Raw genomic sequence first — 21,585 nt, 5'->3', positions numbered from 1 at the left:
TGGGTGGGTATGTTATGCTGGCCTCGATCCAGCTGGCACAGGTAAACCAGCACAGTCTTAACGCTATTAAATACATCGCTGAGATCTCTGGAGGGCTTGTACAACCTGAGGTGATGTCCGTGTCGCTGTGTCTTTACTGCGGTTTGCTATCTGTGCTAGCTCAATTACAGCTCTGGCAGATAGGCCTGCGTTGCGCCTCAGTCCCTCACCTGACATTAGCACAGACCTACCTTGAAACAGATGCTCCTGAGGACCTACAGGCCACGCAAACGTCAGCTGGTGCTGTCTGCAGCTCGTGCCTCCAATGTTGGCAACAGTCTCTGTGATTTACTGGTATTAGTCAACATGCAGAGGAGGGGAATTACATCTCTTGTTAGTGGGATTTGCTTTAAATTGCAGCGCTGAGACTTGAGTTTGGGAATATAACCGAGCCGCCGCCTTTCTTTCTCTGCCGTGTGGGCAATTCTGCTCCCATCATCTGCCCTGCCAAAGTCCTCTCCTGCCATGCTGTAGACCTGGGAGTGCTCCAGTTCCTCCCTCAGGCACCAAGGGGCTGCAAGGCGCTGGCATGCGGGAGCGTGTGCCATGGTGGAGAACCTCCTGGGCTGGAGGAGCAGCCCACGGAGAAGAAGGCCCTCGGCCCGAGCTCTGCTGACTTTCCCTTTCTCTCTGTCCCCACAGATGCCAGCAAGGACCACCCGCAGCCGCAGGCAGGGGTGATCTGGAGAGTGACGGGCGGCCTGTTCAGTATCACCCGGGGAGCCGTGGGCGCCACGCTGGGAGGAGTTGCCTGGGTGGGCAGCAAGAGCCTGGAGCTCACCAAAACAGCTGTGACCAGCGTCCCCGCTGCTGGCGTTGGACTGGTGAAGGGCAGCGTCTCAGCGGTGACCGGCGGCGTCGGAGCCGTGGGCAGCGCTGTCGCCAGCAAAGTCCCTTTCACCGCAAAGAAGAAGGACAAAGCTGACTAATCCCCATAGCAGCTCCCTTCCGAAAGATCAACCTGCCCATACTCTCCCCCTGCACAGCACCTCTTTGAGTTGGAACCAGCCGCTTCAGGGAGGGTAAAGCACCCGAGCAGACTCCGGCTGCGGCCTGCTCAGCACCGCCTGCCTGGCTCAGAGCTCTCAGAGCCGCTGTCAGCACCTTTCACCCCCATCACCTACCGGGAACCATCTCTGCTCCCAGGGCTTTAAAGGCATGGTTGTCTCTGTCTCGCAGTTTTCTTCCTCCCTTCTTCCTCTGTGAAAGCACAGAGGGCTGGGAGAGGGTGTCGGGCTCCATCTGCCTGAAGGTGGGGGGACAAGGGGGCAGGGGGGAGAATTATGCCTAGCTTGAAGTGTGGGTTAGGTATTGAATTCAGCTTCAGGAGGGAAGACGGCCTCTGAAACACCCTTTCCATTTGCTCTGGGAGGTGTGCCTGGGGATCTGCCTTCAGGAAAAGAGTAGAATTCCCATTGACGCAGAGATACTGTGAAAAGGGAGAAGCCTCCTGCCTGCCCTTACCTCCTACCTTTTCGTTTGTAGGACCCATCCCACAAGCTACTCCCAGTCACTCCCTGGCTGAATTGCACCCTTCAGAGAAGGAACCCTCGAGCTCAGCGGAGCAGCTCAGGGATGACGCCACACAAGAGTATCATATGTCCTGGGTCACCAACTTCTGTGCAGATTTTTTGGGGGAGAGGTGGAAGAATGAAACCTGCTGTGTGTTCCTACTTGGGGAAAGAGCTGACAGTGGCATCTGCCAGGCCTCTGTGATATTACAGCACAGGTAGTGATGCTCCACTGGTGTGAGGGGAGAGGTGCCCTCGCCACAGAGACACAAACCAGACCCTTGGGTTTGACCCTTGAAGTCCTTGCAGCATCCCACTCTGCACCAGGGGCATTTTGGCTCTAGGCCACGCTCTCACTCCACAGACATCACTGGTAACCACAAGTGTTCCCAAATGCCATCCGAGTTCTGCTCTAGGGAGGGAGAGGAGGCCAAGAGCCTTGCTCTCCCCTGACTCAGCACCCCGGTAGTGGTGGCCTGGCTGGGAGTGGGATGCGCTGCTTCGGAGAATGCTTCCCCGAGGGGCTGAGCGCGCTGCAGCGGCTGCGAGCCTGCGCAGGGCACCAGCAACTCCTCCACGTGCTGCTCCTGAGGCTCCAGCCCCGCTCCTCTAAATGACCGTGTTGCACTAAATATCCCACCCAAACTCTCAGTGCCGCAGAAACCCAGACACCTGCATCCATCTGGGAGTCATAGCCATCCTCAGCCTGGCCTGTGACGCTCGAGGGGTTGCGAGACATCGTGCACACACACACACATACACACACACGTGCACACACTCACACTCCAAGGTCCCCTGCAATTCTCGGGATGAGGAAAGCCACAGGTTCCAACATTAACTCTGCCTTCCCTGGCTTTGGCAGGTTATTAGCCTAGGTTGTTAGCTGTTGGATGCGTAGGCAAGTGAAGCAGTGTTCGTGCTGTATTTTATAGATATGCATATGTGTTAGCGTGTGTGTATGTATCAGTCCACAGGCATGTTTTCAGCCAGGTAAGCAAAACTGTGCCACTGCCGCGGAGGAGTTTACACAATCATCTTTGGCACTTCCAGCGCATAGGTTTTATATAGGGTCCTGGTCAAAAGAATAATGTTCTAGAGGAAGGTTTCCCCTCTGTTGCCCAACAGCTTAGTTTACTGAAACCAAAGGAATGTGAAAAATCTCCTTTCCCATGTCTATGCTGTTTGTTTACTTTCTGCCCTATCTTTGGATACTGAAGCGAACTTCCTTGATTTTCATTTCCTGTTCGAGGTCATTGCATTTCCTGACTGCTCTGTTACGTGTAGGACTCAAACATCAGGGAGTATTTAAGTATAACCCCTCCATCCCCGTTTTGACTGATTGTTCTTGGGCTTGTGAAACAGTTTTGATTCTGATCTTTATTGAATCCACATTTGGGGCCTGACTTAAGTCGCCGTGTCCCTGTGTTAGTCCTGCAGGTGTTAGTCTCTCTCCATGCCCCTTGCTGGGTAGTGGCCCTGCTGTTTGCAGTAGTAAGAGGTTGCTGATCTCCACAGTATGTTATTCTTGATAGCATGAGAGTGGTTTAACCTACATCTTTGTTTCTGTAGAGGAAACAGCATTCAGTATGAGTATGCATTTCCTCTCTTTGTCTCTTTTGTTCTTGTGAAGGCCAAATTGACCCAGATGTGTTGGTTCTGTCTCAGAAGGCAGCAGCTTCACAGGAAGATCAGGTCTTGATGTGTGCCTGCACTTTGCTGTGATGCTCGTGGCAGTTAGCAAGGCCAGAAGAAACCTTGTCTGTTCTTCCTTTGTACCAAGTGCCCTGCAAAGCACGAGGGCAGTTTGCAGTGCATGGATCTCTGCTCACCGCTCCCCCTCAGCATATCTCATTCTCATGCCAGATCACAGACTGCTTCTGAACCCACCTCCAGCCCTAGAGCTAAAAGCTGCTTGTGCATAACTACCTGTGCTGTCACCAACCCTCTTAGAAAGATGGTTTCTCACCAACTGGGACAGAAGACAGTCTTCTTCCTAACTGCCCCTCTGAGGCTTTAGGCAGGAGAAGACTGTGTAAGGGCTTTACTTCTCCAGCTGCCCCTGGGCAGGTGAAGGGAAGCTCATGATGCTCTGGCTAACCAGCATCCCACACAGGCTCCTGCTGCCAGGAGGGAGGGAAGAGATGCTTCCCAAGCCATTGTCTGCAGGCATGGAAAGTATGATAAAAGTGCATTAAAGAGGGCCTAAGGGTTTCCCATCTTATCAGTTCTGCTCTTCAGTGCGCCTTGCAGTAAATGGCGTAAGGCTCCCCGTCTGTCTGGAGCTGCCGTTTCCTCGGAGGGTGGCCGGGAGAAGGGGAGGAGAGGTGTGAGGGGAACTGTTCTTTGAGCCCAGCTAATGGAGAAGTCATGGACCACCAATAGCAAAAAAAGGGGAAGCTAGCAGGCAGGGATAGAAGATCAAACCTACCCAAAAACCAGGGCCTCGTACTGCTTAATGAGCATACAGGAATACATAAATACACGGGGCTCAAAGGAAGGCTTCTGGAAGGCGTGTCCCTGTTGGCATGCTAGGCCTGCGTGATTGAGCCCGGTGACCCGGCCCCAGGCTGCTCTTCTGGGCACTGTCTGTGCCAGAGCAGAAAGGAAAACAGGGCTGGTGGCACCAGTCTAACCACAAAGATGCTTCCTGGCAGCTTTGGGTGCATGACGTTGGGATCTGTTTGGGACGGGGAGGCTGCTGCTTGCTGAAGGAACCCCCCCCTTTCCTCCTCCCCCACCACAGAGAGCAGCCAGACCATGGGTGCAGGCCTTCCCCACGGCCCCTTCATCGCAGAGGGCTAAAAACTGTATTTTGCATAAATCCCACTGGTGGAGGGCTTGGTACAAAAGGAAGGGGGCAGCTCAAGGTGGACAGAGGGATGACGGGAGCTTGTGCAAGGGAGATGACCGGTGTCCTGGTTACAGGAGGAGGGGAGGGGAGAGGAAGAGTCAGGGAGCAAGACAAGGAGGAGCAAGAAGGGAATTTGTTTCTTAGGACAGGCTCTGAATCAGAGGATGAGCATGAGGGAGTTGGCCCTAGGGAAGAGCACGGAAGGGAAGTGGAAGAACATGGGTTTTGGGGTGTGGTGTCGTTCCACTCCTGGCCGGGGCCCTGCTTCCACAGCACTGACGATTACTAAGTGTTTCCATTTAGCTAGGTCAATATGCCCAATGGGTGCGTGGTCCAAATGCCAGATCAGCCCCTCCATTACCTTCTACCTTCCCAGCTCTCCCCCAGGCTTTTGCCATGATCTCCCCACGGTGGGGCTGGGCCGTGGTCCTACACACAGCTCTGTGTCCACCACAGTTGGGCATTCTCTGTGCCCAAGGGGCATGTCCCGGCTGAGAGGAGAGCCTGCGGGTGCTTCCTTTCCTCCCTTTTCCCTTTGCTTATCCCATTATTGCTCTCCTTCTTTATTTCCCCTCCCTTAGCTTTTTTTCTTGCCCCTGGATAAAGCTCTCCAAAACCCTGCCTGAGCCCTCCGTTAAACATCTGTGCTCACGCTGGCTGGGAGGGCAGAGAGGGTGACTGTTCCCGCAGCTCCCCTGGCTGGGAGAGGAGTGCATGTCTTCCACCCCTCTCTGTCCGCTTGTGTTCGTGTCTGGAAAATCTTACCCTGTTTCTTTCCCTCTGGGTTCCCTTGTTGGCTCTTGTTCCTGTGGGTGGGTCATCCCTGTGTCTCCATCGCAAAGTAATCCTGGTAAAAATAACAGGGTGAGCGTAAAAGTGGAGATGGATGGAGAGAGCCGCAGGGCTGCCGGGACAGATGCACGGGGCTCATCTCTGCTTCCTCAGGAGCCGAGGAGCCCTGTGCAAGCCTGGGACCGTCGCTGCGGCCGCGCAGTCCTGTGCATGGCACTGGGCTCCAGAGGACACTTTGGTTCTTTATCATTTCATTGTCTGTAATTGGTTTCCTACTGAATTTGTTTGCTTGGTTTGTTTTGCAGTGTGTTTCTGGGAATATTCTGCATCTCTGTATTTTAATTACAGTAAAATTTGAGGATAAAAATCTTTGTTGCACCATTTCTTGTTTCCAGTGGGGGAAAACAAGCAGAGGAAGCACAGTTGAACGAAGATGTTAGAGATTCCTTGGGAAATCAGATCTCTCCCCTAAGGGCTCTAAATGAGGCACCAAGCAGGGCTGAGGCTCAATCCCCACTTAAACTAGGACACGGCTTTCAACCGTGATTCAAAAGCCATTTTGCTGCAAGCAGGTTTCCTGATTGGAATAGCAAGAGCAGTTTGGAGAAGATTTTTTTAACTTGATTTCTTGTTTTGCTTTAAAGACAAAAAATGTGCGTGTGAGCACATTCAGGCCAGAGGAAGGCTAGCTGAGCCACAAAAGTGGTATCCCAGCAGCCAAGGAGGGAAAATTTTGCCTCTACAGCCGCCGTATCTTCTTGCAGGTTTGCGCAGCTACTTCTCCTAGCTGAGGAAGCAAAGAAAAGCCTCCTTCCCCCTGCAGCAGCCTGCCATTTCGGCAGGTCGAGGGGGTTTTACTTCCCTCCCCACAGCTTCAGGGGAACCCCACAGAGCAGCCAGACACATGTATTTGCTTGCTGGCAGGCAGCACGCGTGCTGGGATGGGCACAGCCAGCCACCCTGGCCACCTCACCTACTCCACGGATGCCTGTCCACAGCAGAGCTGCCCCACGCTCCTGGAGCAGGGACGATGGCAGTGCAGCGGAGAAGCCACCGAGCTCTGGGACTGCTGAGGAGGGAGGAGGAATTTGGCAGCCTCGCAGCCCGTGTCCCTTTTACTGGGATAAGGCTAGGAGCCAACAGCTCGGCATTCGTTAAGTGCTGACAAAAGGATTAATTTAGTAGCTAATAATGGGGCAATCAAGCCATTTATTTGGTTGATGCTTTGCTGGTGGTGGAGGAGGAAGGAGAAAATGCCTGGGGCGGGTGGCTCTCCAGTTGATGGGGCATGTATCTGTCCCAGAGCATGGTGACCCACAGTCCTATTCACAGGGCAAGAGGCAGGTGAGGGGAGGCCATCGGATTCATGGCCCTGCTCACCTCTTCCCCACCAGTGCCCAGCTCAGGCAGGTTTGCCAAGTTAAGCTTGTTTGCTACATGCTGCTAACGAGCTGACCTTGTGTAGCTGCAGCACCTGCCCCTCAGAGGTCTTTAAAGGCGGGGAAGGAGGGTGGAAAATTGCCTATAGCTGCTGTTTTTCCTTCCATCTTTGCCTAAAGATGGGTGTATGTGGCACCCAGTCCCACCCTCTCTTGAGTAAGAGCTCAGGCTGGGAGCTGGAGGCCAGCAGACCTCAGAAGATGCCTTTGGGGAGGAAACCTGCTCAAGTAGGCAGGCTCTGGGTGGCCAAAATGCCATTGGAGCGGATCCAATGTTACTGTGAGGGCTGGGATTGTGCAGCCATGGGTGGATGTAGCTGGCCTTGCAGGGCTTTCTGTCGGTCCCTGCCTGGCTCCTGAGGTGACAGAGCTGTGAAACTGCCAGGGGTTGCTCTCCTCCTTCCCCTGGGGACCAGCCCCGCAGCTGGGCTGTGGGATGTGCCTCAAGGGCTGGCTGCTGGGAGGACCTTGTCCCTGCTGGGTTGGAGAAGTCAGTGGGCTGCCCTAGTGGGTGGTGTTCAAACAGACTGGCCACATCTTGTGTCAGGCTTCAGGTGTGCTGCTGCCACTTCGATCCTCCAGGGCAGGGCACACTAGTGCTTGCATCGGGGGGAGCTTAAGACCAGCAGGAGCAAAGAGGGGCAGGCTGATGGGGCTGGGGCCATGGGGGTCTGCTGCCAGGCACTTCAGCAAGTCCCATGCCCCTACGCAGGCCAGCAAGCTCTCACATCTGCAAATAACCACAGGTTCTCGCGTTTGGCTTAACCACTTGCATTTTTACACACTTAGATGCAAACATGCACGTGCCGAAGGAAGTGACTCGCGGTTCCCTGCCGCCCTTGAGGGGCTGTGGTGTAAGGTCCCCTGCCCCAGCCCGCTCCCATGCGCTGGAGGAGCCAGGCGGATCTGGAGACATCGGTCTTTGCCTGTCGGTGCATCCACCCCAGCTGTAGTTACTGAGGTCTTTCAGTTGACGTTCACCCCCCAGGTCAGTTTTATTGCACTTTTATTTACAGAAAACACAGAAATAAAGCATTAAATGTGTTGGGCTTCTACCAAACCACCCAATCACTTTTTTTTTCTTTTGTGGGTTTTTGGCACAAAGAAATATCACAGGTGTTACCAAACAACCATGTACGAGCAGCTGACTGCCTGCCCAGCCCAATATGACTTCAACAGACATACTGAACTGAGATTGAAGACGAGGTTGTTCCACGTTCATCTTCCAGTCTAACCTGCTCATCAGGGTCAGGGGGAGTTACTCTGGAGGGGACGACACCATTCATAAATTAAATTTATATTTACCTCTTACATTGTAAAAGTAAACAGTGCAAAAGTACAGTACCCCAGGTACCCTTCGGTTTGGAAAGCTTGAAGGTTGCTTTATACATTTTGTGTGTTTTGTAAACATTGTTACCCATCCACAGTTCTAGCTCTTGCTTGGAGAGACCCGATTCCTCTTGTGTCCGAAACGTGTTGAGAGGCAGCAATCGCTTCCCCTGGACTCCATTGAGATTCCCGCTCAAGATTTAGTGCAAATTCTGGAGAGAAGAAGATGAGAAAGAGGGGGGGTGAGGGGGGAACAAAACGAAAGAAAACAAAATAAGGCAACAGTTCGAAACAGTCCGTATCAAAAAGGGGACCCCAGCCTTAAGAGAAGGGCAGGAAGTCTCTCTCCTCTACCAGGCTGATGGAGAGGTTCTTCAGCTCCTCCTCGGAGCCGGCGGTTTTGTAGCCGAGCTGCGCCAGCACCTGCTGGCAGGCGTGCTGGGTGAACGCCACGATCTCGTAGGACAGGCGGAAGCGCCACTTCTCCGCCGTGGCCGCCGAGTTGCGCACCGTCCCATACTTGTGTTTGGACGAGGACCGGTCTCCCCGGGTGTTGTTCTGTATCCAGCGCTCGACGTTGCTGTCCATGGGGATGCCCAGGAAATCGTAGATCTCCTCGGTCTTTTTCATGGGGTTCCTGGCCAGGTCTTCGTACCGCACCAGCATGTACTTGCCCTTGAGCCATGGCGGCCGGTTGAGGCCGGTGGAGACGGAGTTCCAGAAGTCCTCGCACACCGTGGTGAGCTGGGTCACGTCCAGGTTGTACGGCTTCCTGCCGGTGCCGTCCCAGATCCTCCACAGCCGGTAGGTGTCCCGGAAGGTCTCGCTGCGGGACGCCAGGATCCCCCGGGGGTCCCTCACCAGCTGGATGACCTTCAGGTTCAGCCGCGGGTCCTCCACCAGGGCCCGCAGGTCACTGACCTCGGGCACCCGCACGGTTTTGATGGCCACGTGCCCGTGCTCCCTGCAGGACTCGGTGGCCAGCGTCAGGTTCAAGGTGCCGCACTTCTTCACGCAGTCTCCTTCCTCCAGGTGGAGGTCGGCGGCTCCCAGGGGCTCGCAGACAGGCGGCGAGCACAGCGCCTTGCTGGCCCCCCTGCGGAAGAGGCGGTCGGTGGTGTGGTTGATGGGCTGGGGCTTGATGTAGTTCTCCAAGAAGTAGAGGTCGCAGTCGTACAGGCTCCGCAGCAGGTCGCGGCTGGCCCCCAGCATGACCCGCCTGTCCGTCGTGCTCTTGCTCTGGGTCAGCTTTGGGATCAGCGTGTACTGGACATGGTAGAGGGGCTCGAATAAATAGAAGACGTCGAAGTGCTGGTTAAAGAGCTGCCCCACGAAGGAGGAGCCGCTGCGGGTGGTGGCGAGGATGAGGACGTGCGTCTTCCTGGAGAGGTTGTAGGCGAAGGTGGGGCTCTCGTCGCACAGCCGGTCGGGCGCATCGGTGTCCTGGCTCAGGCTGCAGTTCACGGGGCTGGGGATGGGGCAGCTGTGGAAGGACTTGGCGGTGAAGGTCCGGATTGCTGTGTACTGGATCGCAATGGATGCCAAGGCTAGTAGGAGGACAGCCTTCCAGGAACATTGCATGGCTGGTCACCTTCATGGGGCTTCTTCACAGGTTGTCTTGGTGTCTGCAACCCAACAGAGAAGTCACGGGTTGAGCAAGGACCGCTGAGGAGGACCCAAGTATTCCTACTGCCTACTGGGTGCACCACACACCCTCCCACAGAGCACGTACATCGGTCATAACCATGTGGATCCCAGTGACACACTGCAGAGCCCTGTTTCAAAGGAGGACAACTGGCAAAATCCCAGTGGCTAGCCCCGTGCGCCCCCAGTGCTAAGCTGGTGCTGCTGGCCAGGTCCTGCTCTGCTCTGGGATTTGGGCCCCCTACACAGCTGAGGCGGGAGGAACTGCATCACCTGCATCCTCTATTGGCAGCAACGATGCCTCGCGGGTGACTCTGCCTCCTCTGGTACAAAACAGTGGGAGTTGTTCCCCTGGGCTTTGAAACAGACTTGACTGAGGCAGTAGCCACCAAAAAAAAATGAAAAAAAAAAAAAGAGGAAAATCTTATTTTCCTTGGTTAGTCCCTCAAGCTTTAAATAAAATCCCCAAACGCTTACATGCACCAGAAACTGCTCCTACACCACTCCAAGCCTTTGGGCCGGGATGGGAGGATGCTGTAGCTCCTTTCAAAGCCCCAGCAAGGATTTTCTGCTGCAGGTCCCTGCTGTGCCATCCTCCTCTGCTATCTGCAGGCTTGCACTGGGGTCTGTTTGCAGACACAGGAGCACAGCCTCATGTGGAGAGCGGTGCGTGTAAGAGGAAGCAGATAAACACCAGCATTGGGTGCAGGAGCCCACCGTGCACAGCCCTGGATAATGTGACTGTGCCCCTTCTGCAGCCCCCTGCACACACTGCCCCTTGCCCACCAGCCTTCCACGTTCCCCCCATGTGGCATGGGCCACCAATGGATGGCAGGTGAGTTGAAAAACACCTTTTAATTTTTTGAATTATTACTTTTATTATCCACAGGTTGCCCCAGCTGCTGGCTCCAGGAGCTACCAGGCTCCAGAGACCTTTCACCAGGAGAGGGGTTTTGCGCACCCTGTGATTCAGAGCATGTGTGATTCCCCACGTAGAATATTCTTTGGCAAAAGTGCTGGCTTGGCGGCCTCATGAGGGTTCAGAGAACCCAAGGGCTTATTTATTTTTCCAGGTCTGCTAAGACACGATGTCCTGCTGGCATCCCCTGGTCCAGGTGACTCATGGAAGTGCCATCTTCTGGTTGGAAGGTGCAAAGTGGGACCTCTTTCCTGCTCTCTACTGCCGGCCAGCCACACTGCACCCTTCAGGCAAAGCCTCAACTTTTGCTCCGTGCTGGTGGAGCGTGGAGCTGATGCCACTCGGATGGTCCTGATCTCAGGTTCTCCACCTGCCCCAGGTCCTCTCCCCCTCGCAATGCACCAAGCTGAGCAAGGGAAGCAAAGATTCACATACTCAGAGCAGAGGCAAAGAGGCAGCATCAGCCCAGGGTCAGCCTCTGCTGCCCCTTGTCTCCCTTTGCGTGTGCCCTGCCCGATCACCAAGCCACAGCGAGGGAGGGGCGGGTTTGGGGAGAAGTGTCCCTCCCTGATGTCTCATCTGTGGCTTTTAAAGCCAGCAGGAGCCTCCTCCCATCGCTGCGTCCCAGGAGATGCGGCTCCCGCTCAGCCCTGGCCCTCTCGCAGAACAACGAGCACCCCTCGCTCCTCTCTCGGCTGCACACAGAGCCTGCAGCCGGGCTGGCAGGAGACACCTGAAGAGGAGATGCGTGGCCCTGCACCATTCAGGGCAGCTTTGCCGAGTAGCGGTTGCAGCGCGTGTGCTGCAGAAGGATGCCCCGGCGAGAGGGCACGTGGCCTCTTTTGGTGCTGGTGTCACCGCTGCCCCTTCCCCAGCCCTAACTCTCCCTGGTCACAGCACGCCAGCCCATGCCCCTGCTTCGCCTGTGTCTCTGTGCAGCTGCCTGGGAGCAGGCTGGCTGCGAGGGATGCACTGCAGGAGGCCGGCCAGTGTCTGGCACGGGGACAGGAGCATTGTCTGCCCGAGGAGGAAGGTGCCGAGCCTTTCCTCTTCCCCGCCACGCTTCCCACAGCCCTCATCCGACAGGATGGGCGAAGGCGATGCAGCCTCCCACACCATGCGACAGCAGCGGGTGTGCAGTCACCTGCCCTCCTCCTCCTCCTCTTCCTCCCAGCACTACTCCAGCCCTGGAGCACCAGCAGGGCCAGAGGCGATGAATTAAGCTGGACGGCCTCTGTGAGTCACGAGCACAGGGAGCGCGGCCGGGTGAAGCACAGTGGATGCTGAGTGCCAGACTCTTCCTTTGGGGACAGTCTTCAGGTGGAAATGACTTGTGCTGGGGGGCTGCGTGGCAGGAGCATGGCATTCGAGGACTTGTCACCCCTTGTCATCGTGGGGGAGCTCCCGCAGCACCTTGTGCTCCAGCGGAGGAGCGGGGCTGCCCTGAGCCCTCCCTGCAGGTTCCCCCACTGCTCCCCGGAGGTGGCCGTGCTCAGGCGCCTCGGGTGCGACAGCAGCTCTAGGCAGGGGACCGTGCAGCAACGCCACCATCACTGCTGGGCGCCTGTTTCCAAGGCTCTCTTGCGGGGCAGCCGAAAACCAGCAGCTCTCTTGGGCTGTCTTCAGGCTGCCCCCTCCCTCCTCGGCTCGCCAGGAGTTGGGCACCTCCAGGGCAATCCCCGTGCCCGGCCGAGGCAGGGGCTGCAGCCGGAGGCTCGGTGGCGATGCGGGTGCCTGGGCGAGCCCCAGGGTGATGCCAGGGACGTGCCCGCTCCCGCCGGGGCTGCCCACCCGGGTCTGGGTTCCGGGGCCCTCTGCCCCTAAATCCGATCACCGCCAGCAAGCCTGTTTCCATGGAAACCGCACAGTGACTCAGGACTTTGGGACCAGCTGGAAAACACAACTGTGAGCAGCAGGCGCCCGGGGAGGGTTCGGGGGTCTCGGGGCGAGGCGGAGGGGCAAGGAGTGCAGGGAGCGGGGCACGGCTGCCTGCTCGCCCCTGTGCCCGGGCACGCTCCCGCCGGTGCAGGGGGGCACGTTGGGACACAGGGCGAGGGGATCCCAGGAGCCAGGAGCCAAAACCCCTCTCCTGACACCCGCGCTGCTGCAGCACTGACAAGTCCGCGCTGCAGCACGCTCAGCGGAGAGCGGATCCCAAAATGTGCCTGGCCGCAGGCGGCCCCCAGCCCCCCAGGGATGGGGACCCACACGTGCGGGGGCACCCACAGGGTTCCCAGCACCGTCACTTCCACGGGCAGCGCCCCGGGGTGCAGGGCTCCTTCCCGCAGGGCAGCCCCTCACCGCGGCTGCCTTTTGGGGACGGGGACGCGGGGTTTGAGCCGCAGGATTGCAAAGCAGCTCTGGGCTGGGGGACCCTCCGGCACGGCCACTGCCGCTCCCCAGTGTCCTGCCACTTTACCTGGCGAAACAACACGTTGCGGCCACCGAGGCGGGGAAGGCGAGCCGCGCGATGAGCATCCCACGCGGCTGCAGCGGCTTAGTCATGCTTGCACCTCTGCACATCCACGCAGCAGTGGCACGGGCAGGCAGCACCCCGGGTTAAGGGGGACCCCCCCCGGGACACACGGCTCCGAGAAGCCCCGGCTTCCCCGCACCGCGGGCGCCTCCTGATCTGGGGACCCGTCCCCGTGCCCCGCGCAGCCAGGCCGGCTCAGCATCGCCTCCTCCTCCGCACCAGGGCTCCCCTGCGGCCGTGGCTCCGAGCTGCGCCCGGAGAGCCCCGGGCTCGCCCCGCTCCGCTCCCGCATCGCCCCCAGCCGCCCTCCGGTGAGCAGAAGGCTCGGGGCACCCGTGCTCCTCCCCATCCCGTCCTCCTTTCCGAGGCACCGACGGGTCACCGGAGCCTAAATCATCTCGGAGGTTTCTCGGGGCTCTCGGCTGTTCCCTACCGGCACCGGGCACCTTCCTGGTGAGTTCCCGGGTCCCTCCCGAGTAACGCCAGCCCCGGCCGGTCCCGGACTTTCCTCGTGGCAGCACCCACCTGCACCCGCGTCCCCCTCATCTGCTCCGGGCTGCCCGAGCGTGCCCATCCCGCAGCGCCGGGCCGGGGGGAGCTCCGAGGGGCAGGGCAGGGCAGGGCACATCATTGCGGGGCAGACTGCGGGTCACGTTGCGGGGCTCCACTCTTTCGAGCGGCAGCCTCCCGCCGCGCATCCCCGACTTTCCCGCAGCCCTCTCCCTCCTCCCGGCACCGAGAGCTCCGGGAGGGGCCGGCCGGGCAAAGTTAGCCCTTGTCGCAAAGCGGGGAAGGGCTGAGGGGGCAGCCCCTCGCTCCCCGCCGCCCTTACCTGGCGCAGCGCCGCGGCGAGCTCCCCCCGCATCCCCGGCGGCTCCCCGCCGCGGCTCCCGGCCCGGGGGACGCCGAGCCCCGCCGCCGGAGCTCAGCCGGCCGTGCCGAGAGCCGGGCTCGGGGCCGCCCCTCCACGCCCCGCGGCCGGGCGAGGCGAGGGGAGGGCCGGGGAAGGGGCTGCGCCCGCTCTCCCCTCCCTCCTTTCCTTCCCTCCCTCCCTCCCCTTCTCCCTCCCGGCAGCGCAGCCTCCGCGCCGCCCCGCCGTGCCGAGCTGCAAACTCCCAAGTTTTCTCTTTTTCTCTTTTTCTTTAATTTTTGCAGCCACCCCCCCCCCCCCCCCCACGAGACGCGCCCCCCCACCCACCCAGGCGCTGCGCGCCCTCCCCGTGCCCCCTGCTGGGCGAGCCGGGCGTCGGTGGGCGAACACCGCCCGTCGGGAGCCGCGGGGGTCCCGGGGGTCGCCCTCCAGCTCCAGGAGCCCTCCCTGCTCCGCCACGGCCACGGGCAGAGGCCGTAACGGGAAGGTGCCGTCCCGACCTCCCGGGAGGGCAGCGGGAGGCACCGCAGCGTGTGAGCGCCGTTGAGGTTCTCCTTGGTCCCTCCTGCTCCTGCTCGACTCCTCCAAGCAGGTCGGGCTCTTACTTTGGGCAACTTTTTGAATGTTTCCTCCTCTGCCAGGTGTTTGGCAGCTGAGCTGCAGTTTTTTTGCTCTTTATCTGCGCCTCTTCTGACCTGGCAGCTGCAGTGAGCGCCAGCGCGTGGTTCTGGAGGTGCTGCAGTGGATACTCGTTCCCTACACCCCACCTCACCACCTATCTGTCTGGTGCTGACAGAAACATCCCGGGCTATGCCCCACGCCTTGGCCATTCCCAAATCCTCCCCCCCCAAGGCTGCAGGATGCTGGAAGCATTGCTGTGGGATCCCAGCGCCAGGCAGGGGCTCGGGACAGCCTCACCCTGCAGCCAGCAGGTTAGGGGAAGCAGTGGCACCTGCGTCCCTGCGCTGCGGTTGTGTCAAGAGAGAAAATCCCTGGAGATGCTGGCATCGCCTTGGCTGTGAGAGGCGAGCCAGGCTGTGCCGGCGAGTTCAGGGCTGTGAGATTGCCGCTGTTCAATCTTGGGAAGCACAACGGCAGAAGCGTCGCTTTTGATTTTCAGCATTTGGGACAGGTGTTTGCTGTTTTAGGAGCACCCAGAGCTCGCACGACCAAAAATACTGGTATTTCTCAAGTCTTCTAGAATACCCTGACAACCCTAGCCCCCTTAATCTAATCTTAGAAAACTTTGTGGGGATTTTATATTTATAAACAGTTGGTGCTTAAATATTACTCCTCTCACCATAGCAACAGCTCCCCATCGTAGCATCCGTTACACCGTGCCAGTGCGTCGCTGCAGCCTTGTTTTGGGTGAGAAAACCCTCAAGTCACACTCGCTCATGCTCATTCTCCTGTGCCTCATGTGGGACACAGCCCGATGCCCCTGCCTGCCCGACCGTCCCACAGCCAGGGCTCTCGGTGCTTCCCCAGTCCCCAGGTGCCTGTGGTGTGAGCTGAGGATGCTCACATTTATTTGGTGCCTCTGGTGGGGAGGAGATGGCTGCCCCGGAGGGGTTTTAGGCAGCACCGTGTGCATGGCAGGTCACGCAGCTCTGCTCTGAATGGTGGCCTCGGGTTTTCACATGTGGCTACGAGCAGGGGTGCAGAGGCTGCCGCTGACTTGGCGAGTCAGAAACGCTCACATCTGAAAATTTTAATCTGAGCTCAAATGCAGTTTGAAAACCTCCAATTTCCATGCTGTCTAGCAGGAGATTTCTGTGAAGCCTTTGTGTTTTCTCCTCCTGAGTTATGGTTCAAAAAAATCTACCTTAACAACATAATCTGCTTGGGAATATATGTAATAAAATACAAATGTGGATGTAAAGGTGATGTGAAGGTTACTGTTCTAATCACTCAAACGCAGCCAGGAACAAAGTTATGATTTGCACAGTAATCCAACCACGTTATATCCCCTGTACGTCTTGCAAAGGGCCGTTAATATAAAGAGCAACGTATTAAGGCACATAAATTCCAAGGGAGACTAATAGAAAATACTATTTGCGTGCTTAAGCACCGCGGGTTGATAGCTTCTGAACCGCCCGTGTCAGGTTGTACACGGCAGCGTTTACCAACCGACCGGCGTGCCGCGGCTTTCCTTGGGGGACTTCGGCTCCCTGCGGGCTGTGATGGAAATGTGACGGGCACTGCAGCAGCCAAATGCACGGGAGAATTGAGAGGAAGGCTGTGGAGGAAGAGGTGCTGTGGTGCCGGCTGTGGTGCCGGAGCTGAGGTCACCGCGGCCACCTTCACCCATCAGCTGCCCTGGGGCCACGCGTGGAGCCCTGCAGGAGCCAGGGGGCTGTGGGAACGGCCTCCAGACCTCGGCCAAGGCTTCTCACGGTGATTTCGGATGACTTGGTCTTAAGGGAGGGAGTCTGGGATGTTCTGGGGTCAGTCGACTTTCAGAAAAAGTCCTTTCTCGCTGGCCTTCAAAGCCTTAACGACAGGCTTTGGACTTAACATCCTTCTGTGGTTCAGAAGTGGGAATAAACAGCTCATGTTATAATCCCTCCTCTTGAAGAGCTTATAAAGCCTGCTTGTGCAGGACTTGTAATGTAGCTAATGATGTGTTTATTCGCCACAGCCTTTCATTCCCCTTCCTTTTTGTCTTTCCTTCCAATTAGCCAAGGAACACGACATGACAAAACCCTCACCACCGGTGCAACACCGGGGCTGGGTCCTGAAACGCAGAGATATCAGGAGTGGGAAAAATGGGTAGGATCAACATTTCACCCTCCCTGTTGGTGTTAGATTTACACACTGGTAAGTGTGCAGGTAGGCCAGGTGAGGCTAACCATCTCAATACGATGTTGTTCCTTTGATGTTCTTACACCGTGGTGGCTACAGATCAGCATTAAATTACAGATGGGAAATTTCCCTCCTTTACACATAAAACAAAAAAAAAAAAAAAAAAAAAAAACAATACCACCAGCTATCCATTTATATGCACCCAAGGTTTAGGGGCTGAGTGGGCAATGGCTTTTTAGCCATGCCACAGCAGGTCACCAGCTGCTCCTTGTCCCCAACCCATCCCATGTGAGAGGAGAGGTCCCATGGTGGCAGCGGGCGCATTGCTGCAGCGCTGGGTGTGGTGAAATGTGCCCCTTCTCTCCAGCCTGGCACCCAGCCACTGGGTCTCATTATGCCTCTGCCTATTAGATTAAAGAGCTATCTACTATCACAACTATTTTTCCTCTGTAGGTACTAATAGATCATGATCAAGGCACCTCTTAACCTTCTCTCCGAGAAGTTAAATAGACTAAACCTTTTTATCTCTCATGACAAGGCAGGGTTTTCTGTGCCTTTCATCACTCTTGTGGTTCTCTCCCTCCTGCCTGGTGTCTGCTTGGAAATGTGGACCTGTGGGGGCAGGCAGCATCGTGGGACTGACCCTGCCAACACATCCCTGCTCTGTTTTTACCCATTTGTGCTCTCATATGTGTGAACACCAAGATGCATGTCCCCAGGGGGCCTCCAGTGTCTCCTCCTCACCCTGTCTCCTGCATTTCTCTTGCTGGGCAAAGAAGAACTAGATTTTGGATAGATCTGGCCTGTCTGTTAGGAATGGTCTTCTGCTCTTGTGCTCCTGCTGGGTTACCAGAAAGTAACAACACTGTGATGTCTTCTGCTAACGTGGCACCTGTGCTGGGGCTGGTCAGACCTGGGCTGGGTGGTGCTCAGCTCAGCTGACTGTAAAAGTGTCCTTGGCTATGAATACAGCTGTGCTTTTAGCCCTGTTTTTGCTGACCCTCCTGGTGCACAAACACACCAGCCATACCAAGCTGAATATTTCTGTTAAAATCCTGCAAGCGGGTTCAGGGGAGCGGCTCTTGTCTCCACAGTGCATTTTCTGCTGAGCTTGCAAACCGGTGCTGCTTTTCCTCCAGGCGTGATGCTGGAGCTGATCCCCAGGCTGCTGAGCCAGCACAGGGACAGGAACAGGCAGGGACATTGGCCAGGGCAGGGATGCTGGCTGGTGGCCCCAGAGGAGCGAGAGAAGATGACATGGAGCTTCCCAGGCCAGGAGCAGAGAGCAGGCAGGGTCTACAGGTCCAGACCCCTGCAGACACACTCCTCGGCTCACCGACGAGATGGCCCCAGGGAGGGTTTGGGGGGGGGCCTCAAAACCGAGTGCTGGTAGAGACAGGCATTTGTGCCCTGCTGCCACAGCACCCAGGAGCAGGCCTCAGCACTGCCTCAGGGCCCGCTTGCCAAACAGACCTTCTCATGAGGGTTTTTAGAAAATCTGCATTGTCCATCCACAGCAGAGCAGAGGGAGAAGCACCTCCGAGCTGGCTGTGCCTCCTCTGCCAGCCTCCCCATCCTGCTCGAGCTGGCAGCAATCTGGTGGGAACTGACAGGAAATCTTTCAGTTTTGAGCAAACTGTCCTTCCCCAAGGAACGTGGTGGATGCTGCCTTGTTTCACTACAGCTTTCATCTGCCCACGTGCTACTTCAGGACCTGGAGACCCCTCCTGTGGCCTCCTGGGGGTGGCATCATGGACCATCATGGTGTGAGCAGTCAGGGCTTCCCTGCCACCCTCAGGAGTCCTCAGGTCCTACCTCCTGCTGGAAGCGAGGTCAGCCCTGGGGTCAGACTACCCTGCTCAGAGCTTTATCCCGTTGGGTCTTGAAAAGCTCCAAGGATGGAGCATACCATGACATCTCTGTGGGCTTTTTCTCCACTACTTAATTGTCCTCAAACAGTGCCATCAAATAGTTCCCAGGTCTGTGAACTGTGTGGGGAAACCAGCCCTCCTTAGTCAGGAGCTGAGGCATGTGAAGGGACAACTTGTTGGCACGTGGGAGCCACAAATGGGATCCTGCAGGACCCCACCACCACATACCCCTCTGGTGCTTCTTTGGGAATATTTCTTCAGGGTTTTAAAAGCTCTAAATCAGCAGCAGCATCTGAATATCTGCTGATGGTTGATGTAGTATGGAAGACATAGTAGGCACATAGATACACATTTAATATTGTCACGCACATGGAAATGCAGCAATTCAATATAGGCTAAATATCAGTACATTATACTAAATGCATATTAATCCAAAGTGGCTCATATTTCTGCGTAGTTATGCATTGAGCACACAGTGAAGTATTTACATGTGTAGTACCTATTGCTATTGGCTCACATTAAGACATATATTTATCAGAATAGGGTTTCTGACATGTGTCATATCCCCTGAGAAGCTGTGATTCTTCTTGTCCTTTCGAAGCCTTTTTCCCCTAGGTAACACCTCTGTGACAACAGGTTGGTGGGGCCCAATCCTCAGCACCTCCTGTGCCTCTGCAAAGCATGCTGGTGGCTTTTGAATCCATCTCAAGCCTGCAATCTTGCAAAACACAATGGAAGAGGAAGAAACGTGTCCTGCCACACACATCTGGCCGAGCGAGGAGGGGGCAGAGCCCTGTGTTGGGGCTCCGGAGCCTCAGGCTGTCCTGCGGGGGCACTGCCGAGGTTTGGCCCCAGCAAAGCAGGCACCAGGGAAGGGGCTCCCCACTGAGGCATGGGCTAGTGAAAGGGCTCTCATCGCCTGGGATTCTCAGCTGCAGGGTTTGCTGGGCAGCGTGGCTCTGTCTGTCTGTCTGTCTGTCCTGCTGGGTGTGTGTGGGGGGGTGCAGCCACCCGAGCATCGCTGGTTTATTTTGCAGGCGCCGGTGATAATTTTCTGCCTGCTGCACGCTCTTTAATTAACAGCTCGGAGGATGTGGGGTGAGAGCGAGGCGTAATGAGCACTCCGTTTGCATATCAAAAGGCAGCATCATTAATAGCTATCCCTGCGCTCGCAGGGGCTCTGAAGGCAGGCGGGTCGCGGGCAGATGGTGACGCTTTGCACAGGTCACCCGTGCTGGCATCACTGGGAGCAGGGTGACGGTCCCCATGAGCAGACCTGTGCCACTATTGGGTGCCAGGAGCTTCATTGCCACGGCTTACATGGGAGCAGCCTCAGAAGTATTTTGGCAAGAGAGCCGCATGATAGCCTTGTTTCCAGGCAGAGGGGGAGCTCTCTGGGGAGTTTTGGCTAAATCTCCCAAATCCGGCAATATCCGCAGCTGCTCTGCAGCGACTCCTTGCCGGGACTTCTCTGCCTGGCTGGGGGAGTTGTCCCCAGGTGGCCCCTGGCTCCAGACAGTGCCCTGGGAAGGCTAGAGCCTGGAAGACAGCTCATCCTGCTGCCAGGGCTGCTTGTCCTACAGTTCACAAGGGGAAATCCCACGGGTCTCCCTCTGTCCATGCTCAGCCGGCAGGATTAAATGTTCCTCTGCCTCTGGCTCCTGCGCGGAGGAGATCGGCTAGTGGGGTGACGGCGCCTTCCTGCACACAGGCTCCTCTCTTTCATTAGCCCTCCTCTAATTAAATGAGGAGGAGCACGATGCCAAGTGTTTCTTCTGCCATGCTCCCCCTTTGTCTCAACTCCTCTGGCTCCCGAGCTGGCTGCCCGTGTTTGGACGACTTCGTCCAGATGGCCTCAAGGAGATGAGGACTTACAGCCTCTAGAGGAAGGGGCTGAAAGGATTTCCAGAGCCGGATTTTCTCCTTGTCCCCCTCTCCGTTAGGGCACCGAGAGATGCCGTGAGGGGCCACACGCAGCCAGCTGGCAGAGCATGAGAGGGGACTTGGTCAGGCTGTGGCAGGAGCCTGGCTCCCGTCCCTCCTGCTGCAAGCAGACAAAGACCCGGTGCTGTGCTCTGCCTCCTGGGGCTCAAGGAAAGGCCAAATAAACAAATGTATGCTTAAGACGAGGAGCATGCTGCAAGGCAAATTTGCTACCAGACTCCTTGAAGCCAGCTAGAGGTGGAACAATGTAATGATCAAATTAAGGCATAGTTAAGATTAAATTGATGGGTCTGTGAGACATGGGTTTAGAAATTAGAGAGCGATTGATTAAGAATGAATATGTAGGCAACACTCATTGCTTAATATGTGCTACATTTGCGATGTACTGTGCTTGTGCTGCGCTTAGGCCTCCAGATAACAGGAGCTCCTGGGACCCCGAGAACTGGATCAAACCAACCTTATGGCTCGGACTGGGACCAAGGGCTTAGAGAGCATGAGCAAGGAGACGAGGCGAGAAGTTCAACTCTGATGAAGACGTCTTACTTCATCCCAACAACCAACTGGACGACCACCAGAGAGTACTACGCAAGCGCAGAAGGATTGGTAAGATAATTAGCATACAAAGCGGGGCTAGGTGGAGCTAGGAAATAAATATGCATAGATGTTCTGCGAAACTTAATGCATATGTTATATTTTAGGGGATAAAAGAGAACGCAAGTGAGCGAACTGTTGCTTATGTCTTTGGGAGCTATCCCGCATGCGCCCAGCGCTGAAATAAACCACATACCTACTTTATAACTCATTTGCTTTTGAGTTGTAGAGTTCTTCCACGAATCATCTGGATGATCAAGTGCCAAATGAACACAGCGGGTAATGACATCAAGAACTAAGGTTGGCATTAGGGGGAATGAATGATGTGATGTTCAGTTGAAGGAGCAGTTGCCCTGCTTTCAGGTGGGGTCTCACCAGTGTTGTGCAGGGATCGAGCCAGGCTGTGGGACAGCTCCAGGGACCAGGAGCACTTGGCACCAGAGAAACCTCTCAGCTGGCATCACAAGCTCAGCTTCAGTAGTGCTTTCCTCCCCAAATACCCC

General features: G+C 56.5%; 2 protein-coding genes across 9 annotated transcripts in view; one reads left to right on the top strand and one right to left on the bottom strand.

Annotated features, from left to right (window-relative positions):
- The window catches only part of LOC121070440 (transmembrane protein 263-like), a 209,380-nt gene extending 188,094 nt beyond the window's left edge, over nucleotides 1–21,286 (top strand). For 4 of the 8 annotated variants that reach the window (XM_040557604.1, XM_040557603.1, XM_040557602.1 and 1 more), the window contains one exon: nucleotides 682–5,554. In XM_040557604.1, coding sequence (XP_040413538.1) covers nucleotides 682–968 — 287 coding nt within the window. In that variant the 3' untranslated portion in view covers nucleotides 969–5,554. Of the gene's footprint in view, nucleotides 1–681; nucleotides 5,555–9,582; nucleotides 10,441–10,678; nucleotides 13,454–16,552; nucleotides 16,692–20,897 lie in introns of those variants that run through there. The other 4 variants (XR_005820084.1, XR_005820085.1, XR_005820086.1 and 1 more) reach the window with 4 other exon arrangements.
- CHST1 (carbohydrate sulfotransferase 1) lies at nucleotides 7,388–9,542 on the bottom strand. The gene has a single exon (XM_040557601.1). It carries the CDS (start codon nucleotides 9,540–9,542, stop codon nucleotides 8,283–8,285), a length of 1,260 nt encoding a protein of 419 aa, XP_040413535.1. The 3' UTR covers nucleotides 7,388–8,282.
- Nucleotides 21,287–21,585: the final 299 nt, after the last annotated feature.

Source organism: Cygnus olor, chromosome 5 (genome assembly GCF_009769625.2).
Source record: "Cygnus olor isolate bCygOlo1 chromosome 5, bCygOlo1.pri.v2, whole genome shotgun sequence".
NCBI lineage: Eukaryota > Metazoa > Chordata > Aves > Anseriformes > Anatidae > Cygnus > Cygnus olor.
This window is presented reverse-complemented; position numbering and strand designations above follow the sequence as displayed.

Excerpts from the sequence above, each read along its gene's own strand:
- CHST1 (XM_040557601.1), bottom strand. The coding sequence starts at position 9,542 with ATGCAATGTTCCTGGAAGGCTGTCCTCCTACTAGCCTTGGCATCCATT.